At 43.0% G+C, this 8,409-nt stretch overlaps 1 protein-coding gene across 1 annotated transcript in view; it reads left to right on the top strand.

The window, feature by feature from the left end:
* The first annotated feature begins 685 nt into the window (after window positions 1-685).
* The window catches only part of igsf3 (immunoglobulin superfamily, member 3), a 75,738-nt gene continuing 68,014 nt past the window's right edge, over window positions 686-8,409 (top strand). The window contains exon 1 of the mRNA XM_010797158.1: window positions 686-1,660. Within this exon, the coding sequence (XP_010795460.1) occupies window positions 1,621-1,660 (40 nt within the window). The 5' untranslated portion in view covers window positions 686-1,620. The remainder of the gene's footprint in view (window positions 1,661-8,409) is intronic.

The raw sequence follows: 8,409 nt of genomic DNA on the forward strand, positions 1-8,409 counted from the left end.
AATAATGAACTGCATATTCCAAAGTAATGCTTGGTTTGGCTTATGATTTGAATCAAAGAGGGATTGATTTTCTAATTTGCATTCTCTGAAAGGTGAACTATAATGTGCTGAATGTGAAAAAAAAGTTTGTGCGGATATTCCCTACAGTTACCAAGCAGTGTGGCACCTTATTATGCTGATTGCCAGTTGTGTGTGTGTGTGTGTGTGTGAGAGATGGAAATTGTTTGTCCATAACACACTTCTGGGTTAATTATGCATGAGAAGGTGATATTGGTGATCAGCATAAAAAAAGTAAACACCATAAATGATTTATAAAATGGATGTGTTTATATTTCATTTGGAAGACCCAATCATTATGCAATTTTTATGTGGAGAATAGTGCAATTTTAGTGCCATAATTATTAAAGTCAAACGCTGGTTAAACTTTACCCTGCAGAATAAAACGATGAGAAAATTGGTATCTTTAGAGGCTAAATTACAATCCACTTCGCTTAACCTATTCAAACCACCAACGACCTGGCCTAGAATTTAAATTCAGAAATGCAAATGTGGCTTCTCCCCTATGCCTCTCTCCCACAGCGGACGGTGTCCCACACGGCCGGGGCGTGGTCTTTGAAAGGGGGTGGGGGCAGACAGCACGCTGCTAAGTTTTCAAACTGCTCAGGCAAACAAAAGTGATTTGCCAAGCCGGAAGCAGGGAAATAACCTTGGAAGAAGAAAACGCAGTGGACTGTTTCTGTCTGGGACCAGATCACAGCATTTAAGACAGATTATAATTAGTGTTGGAACCAGCTTTTTTTTATGGCTGTTAAGACATCTTGCAATTTTTTTTGCGCATTTTCGTGCTTTGAATTAGGACACACTGGCTCAGGTGTATTGGTAGTACAATTAAGAACCCAATGTTAGGGGTTAGAGTGCGCATTGATTAATCTCATTTATTGTGTCAGAGCACAAAGCCTTGTCTGATTCATCTAGAGCGCCCGCCCATTGGGCTTTCTGCGGAGCGATAGTGGGAGATTGATTATAGTCTCCGGGATTTGCCGTGGAGAAAGCCAGAGCCAGATAGGATTTGCTCTCCCATCAACGAAGGGGAGGAAAATCATAGCAAGGACTTATTCCAGCTTGCCTCCACACCGGCAGCACTCTCTCCGATCCCCTGTGTACACATTTTAGCCTCTTGTCTAGTCAGGTTGTGCAAATACGCACAAGTCACGCTGGACTTTCGTCTTTTATTTCCGAGGGGGCTGCGCGTGTGAATCGCCTCCGCAGTCTCGGATGCGTAGTAAACCGGGAGTGGGTTGGGTCGCCCAGGCGCCTGCCATACGCACAAGCCGTCAGTGATAAAAAGGAAGATAGGTGAGGGGGAAGCTTCACCCCAGCTTTTTTCCCCTTTTTAAATCAGGAGGACACCGGAGAGGTGAGTCGGACGCTGGCAACCCGACGGACTAACTGGTTGTGGATTTGACTCTCAGGACAAGCCCCAGCCGTGTTTGTCACCCGGGATTCGTAGATCTTATTTACGATTCAGGACCAGCGGTTAACCACACTGTCAAACCCGACCAGACACCCCCTTCCTCATCTGAAGGGAATATTACAAGTGGATCTGCGGGGCAACAAACAATGGCAACCGGTGCGCTCCTTTTTGCCTGTGCGCTGCTTGGTAAGTAATCTAAAGAAGCTTTCAGTCTTCATCTCTACTGTGAATTTCCACTCTCTGCTAGATAAAAGAGGCACACCTGTATGACAAATGTAGGCTACTGTTCTATTCAGTTGGGGGATCAACTAACCTACTAGTCATCATCGTGAGTCAGGTGGAAGTAGACTACATCGATAATCACTGCAATAATGACAGATGCCTGTGAACAGCTGTGTGTGTGTGTGTGTTGAACTAGGTTAATGTGATATTTGGACTTCCAGTCACACAGATTAACCCTATACAGTCTGACCTCCTGTGTTCATGATCTGTTCTTGTAGACAACCTGCTATTGCCTGTAGTCAAATAGCAGTCATCCACGCATAAAGTGTATTCACACACCTCCAGTACTGATTATGTATACACTCACATCATAGACACTCCTGGGTCACACATAACCAACACCCCAGGCTATGAAGTCATCCAGGGGGTGTGAAGACACTCAGTATTAGTTGTTGTACAGTAATCCCTCAGGGCAAATCCACTGTGTGTTCGGTCCTCACACATTTGTAACTCACCTGCAATTTATTGGCTTTCACAGACAAATGCGAGTTCAAGCATGTTGCCCAAAGCCTATTACACACACATAAACACTCATACAGGCATGATTGCTGACACACTCATAAGCACAGTACATCCTGCCTGTGAACTGTCCCAAACAAACACCAGATGGCCTTTCTGTTCCTGGATGGGGAGGCCTGTCAGTGCTGAAGGGGGGCGTGAGTGGGAGTGGAAGTCAGCCCACTGGAGGCCCCCCCTCGGCCAAGAGGATTACCAGTCAGCGTCTTGCCTTCCTCACGTCCCCTTTCCCCACATCAGAATTCACTCTCACTGGGACTGGGGGCTACAAATGTGTTTTCCCGAATAAAACGTGAGGTGCATTGTTCCATGTACAGTAGATAAGACTGCACAGTGCACACACTAACAATTCAGACCTAATCTCTGTGTAGGCTGGAAAACGGAGGGTTTTCATATTGCATAATAACCATGAGTCATGTGGTTAAACGGGATGCAGTTTGAGGTGGTGAAGGACATTTCATGTGTTAGAAAAGAGTGGTTTTATGTGGAGTGTTTGGATCACTGGCACAAACCACAAGAGGACTCAGGATACTTTCTAATGCTGTTATGAAATATTGCCAGCATTACTGGTGATGCATTAGGCTGGCAATTCTCCTTTGTGATATGCTGCAAAGGGATCCTCCAGAGCAGACAAATTAGTGGATTGACAGAAAATATATTGGCAATTTCTTTGATAATGAAGTCGTTATGGAAGGCAAGATGACAAAATGTTCTGGCTCTGTGGCTTCTCAAATCAAGTCTCTCATGGTAGTTCACTGACTTTGCTTGGGGCTGGACTGTTGCTCAGACAGAACAAGACTTCTGATGTTACGCATACAGCAGAATGTCCATTTGCCATCAACACACCAACACCATTACAGTAAATCACAATGGCAAAAGGCTGATCTGACTAGAGAGCATATACAGATTTAAAGTGTTTTATGGAAGGACACATAATCCAATCATGCATATCAATTGTTTATCCCACTCTTAGTGTTTACGTACAAGCAGCTGTGTCAATGACATGTGCTTGGGTCTTTCATTTGTCAGATTCTGCCTCATCAATCGGCTGGCACATGCATTTGTTCAGAAGGAAGAATAAAATAAGGGTGGATGACAGCTGTATCAGTCATTGTTAAACCCAGAGGTGCTTCGTTTTTTGGGAGGCAAATCTTATATTGGGGTTATATCCGCTGCTGACTTTGCAACCAGGTGTTGATGGGTGCGCGTGCGTGCTTATTTGTGGCACCGGGGTATATGGTATAAAGAATATAAAAGAGTTGCCTGAAGGAAGGAATGTTTATTAGCCACCCCCGCAGAGTGAAAAAGATGCTTGTGTGGTGCTTTTTGGGGGGATTGCTACTGTTTTTGTAAGAGTGAGTTTGAAACGGGGTGCCAATCTAAAGTACCCAAGACGTCCCACAGTTTATATAACTAAATTGAAATGTAATATGTGCAAGGATGGCTGGTTTAACTGTGAAATGCCTGAGTGGTTTCCATTTACTGGGCTGACAGGAGAGCAGCCTCCAGGTGCCTGGGTTCAGATGAGCTGCCACTGGTCCGGTTTATAAGCTGGTCTCAGAGCAGATTTTGTACAGAGAAGATTTTAAAGCTTATGGCTAACAAGATGCACATTCTGCCACCCTCAGTTATTTTCGTATTTGTCATGATGTCATGTTTTATATACATCTCGATTTTCTCTGCCTACTAAGTAAACCAGGTGCTGTTTTCACCCTGTTCACACGTATCTGAACTCGTTATGAATGCATTTGCGAAACCTTTGTCAGATGGCTGGTTGTGAATATAGGAAAGATGTTATAAATAATTCATGCAGGGTGGCAAAACTGGGGTGTGTCCTTTGTATTCAAAGCACATCTAATATATAACCAATATACACAGAATCAGGCTGACAGTTGCATCTTCATGTCATAATTCAGCTTAAAATCAAACCCCTGTGTAACAGTAGAAGAAAAATACTTTTTTCTTCAATGCATTACTTTTCATTAATTTTTGTAGCGTATGAAAATATTTCGGCAGGCTTTAAACATGCATCCTGCCAGCATTCATTTTTGTGTTATTTATTATTGTGATGAAAATCACAATAATAGCAGACTTTTCAAATCAATATGTAATTAATCTGCATTTCCACAGAATAATAATATAAATGTATTGGAATAAAAAGAATACAGTACACTGCTAGCTTGCACAGTTTGATGTTATACACAGTTCAAGACTCCATACAGAAATAGATGAAGACCAGTGTTTTAATCACTTTTGAAAGCACCTTGTTTCTCCCTCATGCTCCTTCATTATATTTCTGTCTCCCTGTGCTTTCAGTCATCCTTATCTTATAGTGACATGATTGAAGATATTTTTGATCAGTGGTTTCAAGTCAGAAGAGGCGCTGAAACAATAGCCTGTTATCCTGGCTCATTACAGTGCTATTGAGTGGAAAGTTTTAAGAAGCTGAAGTAACACCATCAAACTTCAAAACATCTCTCACTCTATAATTCCCAATCAAACAACTTGAAGGTTCTCAATAATTCATGTCCTTTATAGGCGTAACTATGGTGGATTCATCTTTCCAAACGTTTGTGCTGTAGAAAAAAGGATATAAATGGACTGTACTTATATAGCGCTTTATCCAGTCTTTAAGACCCCTCAAAGCGCTTTACATACTACATGTCATTCACCCATTCACACCCATTCATACAGAGCAGTGTACCTTACTCTAGGACCTAACATTCACACACATTCACACACCGTTGGCCATGCCATCGGGAGCAACTCAGGGTTAAGTATCTTGCCCAAGGATACATCGACATGTTGACTGCATGGGCTGGGATCGAACCCACAACCTTCTGGTTGAAAGACGACCACACTCCCTCACAGCCACAGTCGCCCTAGCACTTATAGCCACTCAAGTATAGATTTTGTGTTGTGACAATTCACACACTTGAAAGTGGTTAGAGAGACCCATTTTATTATTCCAAGTTTCTCATGGAAATGTGAGCATTTAGTATTGTGAAGCCTATAATCAACAGCGAAAGAAAACTGGGACATGGAAGAGCCAATGTAATGAACCTCACTTATTTCTGTCTAGTCTTTGGTTATCATGTTAAAGGAAGCTTCCTTGTTTGCATATAGATTCAAGTAACTATCTACTTAAAGCTGAACAGGATAAAATATGATCTTTATATGGTCATGGGAAAGCTGAGGTCATCTCACAGGGATTTTAAACTTTGCTGGGATTCAAAGTTTGCATTGCCACACCCCAGCCTCTCCACTGTCCAACATAGGAATGACAGCTGGAGGCTCCCACCCAGATATTGACAGGGATTTTAGCTTGTGTGGTCGAGCTAATGCGTCTTCTTGCTCTGCATCTTCACTCAGCTGTTGCTACATTTGGAATGCTTTCCATGTGTTGTATCTCTCAGCTGACATAACAGCAAGTGCAGTCTAGACAGTGAGGAAAAGTGCCATAACTCACTGCCTATCTGTTTGTATAGCTGATGTAGTGCTATTTATTTATATATATATATATATATATATCCTACAGAAAAGTTTGGCGTGTGATTGTCCCAAGTTTTGTCACTCATTATTTTTGTCTGTTGTTACATCCTGAAACAGAGCACCTACTTCTCTCTGTCAGGGGAAACACAGGTTTATGCAGCTGTCTGATTGCAGTGCTGTTTCCTTCCCTTGTTATTTTCTTTGCCGGCTACATTTTGTAGTTGCACGCAAGCTTGTTTGCATCAGAAGCACTACTATAACCACGTACTCTTGTACACTCATGACAAGATGCCTTTTGTGCTATTGTTTTTTCACATCACAACATTGTTGACTCAACTGATAGAAAACAAAGGATAGAGAATCAGAAACAAGACTGTCAGCCTGGCTATCATCCACCAACTGTGTGGTAGGTTTCAGTAAATATTTGTTTAAAGGATGGGTAATAAAAACGCAGGCAATGGCAATGGCCTATTGGCAATGGATCAATACAACTGAACGATGAGTATGCGCTTGCACTTGTGGACTTTGTAGCATCAGGTGCCCCCAAAGTAAAGTCAAATACTTGTAACTAGTGTCTACTATTCACAGGACAAGTAATTGCCTTGTCGTTCAGACTTCACAGTCTGCTACAGAAATTCACACCCAACTACCACTGCAGTTTTACTCCAACCCACTTGCTGTTATCAGGTTTCCTCCTTTTTCTGGGCTCGTAAATGTGAAAAGTTAGTTTAAAAAATAAAGTAACCTTTCCTCCAATGGAGCTTTCATAAGAGATCAAGGACAATTTAAGATTGTAATAACTTTATTGCTAGCAGAGCAATACATCAGAATCTCAAAAAAAAAGAGTTAGTTTTGAATAATCACCGCTAGTCTTCTCATGCGGCGTCTTGTTTTTTTAATGATGATCCTCCCCTGTGACCCAGATCTCTCTCCGATCCACATGGGCAGACGAGTGTAAAGTGCTGCAAACTTCTCGGGGGAGACTTCCTGCCTGCCACAATGAATCAGGAAAGTTGGAGCAGAGGCAGCGTCTGCTTTGTGTCTGATTTGGACTCTGCAGCAGCACTTCTGGTTTACTGCTGGACTGTCCCACATCACAACTACCTGGGATATAGTGGCTGTTACTTCACACTTGGTCTCGCCTGAGATCGTATCTCATGTTTTGTGATAACAACCAAACAGCAACCCTTTAGCCATTCAGTTTGTAACCCGTTTGTGTTCTCTTGGGCTGATTTGCATGTAACTATGCCTCTCACTCAAACAGTGCTCCGGCTACCTCCTCCTCCACCTCCTCCTCCAGTGAATAGCCGCTGACCTCCCTCCCCCACTATTTTCTAAACAATGCTATGCCCATCCCACCTCCTCTTCAAAGAGCTTTAATTAGAAACGGCCTAAAGCGTGATCCAAACCAGATATTTTCATCGTCATTACAGTGTCGGATGAAGAATCTCTGTTTAGCAGCCACATCTACCTTGGGCTGTTTACGAGCACCTTCTTTGCCCAGTTAAAAGACAAACCCACCCCCATTCCCCTTGGGATTTAGTCTGCTCCTCCCCCTCTGCTGTTCTGTGCAGAGAGTGATGATGACTGGCCGGCGAGAGAATTCCACTTTACTCCTCCACACACGCACGCACGCACGCACGCACGCACGCACGCACACACACACACACACACACAAGCACCCAAGCACCCTCAGCGCTCTGAGCTGCTATCCTGCGGTGAAGCCACAGACCCCTAGCCTCCACCAAAAGAGATCCTATGCTGCTGAGAAACACACCAGTCAGTGTAACTATGGTGACCGCTCCCACAACGCTGATCCATATTCAGTGGCACACACTCAGTTTGGTGTGCACGTGCAAATGTGTCAGTGCACATAAATACATTTGATTTCATTTCTAAATGCACGTCCCCCCCCACTTAAAAAAGAAAAGAAAAACAAAGTACATAATACATCTCATTAAGAGCACTTCACTTACTTTGCCATTTTGTTCTAGTAATGTGCTTCTTTTCTACTTAACACCTAAGACCAAAGAGATGCATGTGTGTGTTTGTGCCTGATTGCTTATGCATAAATGCATGAATTTACAAGCGCATGTTTTTTACTGCCTGAGAGGCACAATGAGTGACAATGGCAGAAAAAGTCTGTTTGAAAAAGACTAATTAATAGTTAATTAGTTTCCTTTCCAATCTGCAGCTTAATTTGCAAACGTGGGAACTGATGAAAGCTGCCAGTCATACAAAAAGTAACCACTGGACATTAAATAGATGCAGCTGTCAAGCTTAATTGTGCACAAGCACAAGATGGATAATGACCGAAGATAAGTGAGTTTTTTTATGCACTCGCGTTCTTTTTATAACAATTAACACAAACAATCAGACTGTGCTGTAACAGTTGAAAGGATATGTGAGGGAACTTTCATTTTTTGTGTCGGGAGATTTGAAACACACACGCTTTGTCATGCAGACAGGGTGGGGGATATGGGTGTGTGTGTGTGGGCCGGGTTTGGGATGGGCTGGGCAGATGAGGTTAATGGGGTAGCAGGTGTCCATACAGTTAATGGAGTTGGCAAAGGGAGTAGATTGAGCCGTGTGTGTGTGTGTGTGTGTGTGTGTGTGTGTGTGTGTGTGTGTGTGTGTGTGTGTGA

The sequence above is a fragment of the Notothenia coriiceps genome, unplaced genomic scaffold (genome assembly GCF_000735185.1).
Source record: "Notothenia coriiceps isolate Sejong01 unplaced genomic scaffold, NC01 NC01_scaffold00037493, whole genome shotgun sequence".
In the NCBI taxonomy this organism is placed as follows: Eukaryota; Metazoa; Chordata; class Actinopteri; order Perciformes; family Nototheniidae; genus Notothenia; species Notothenia coriiceps.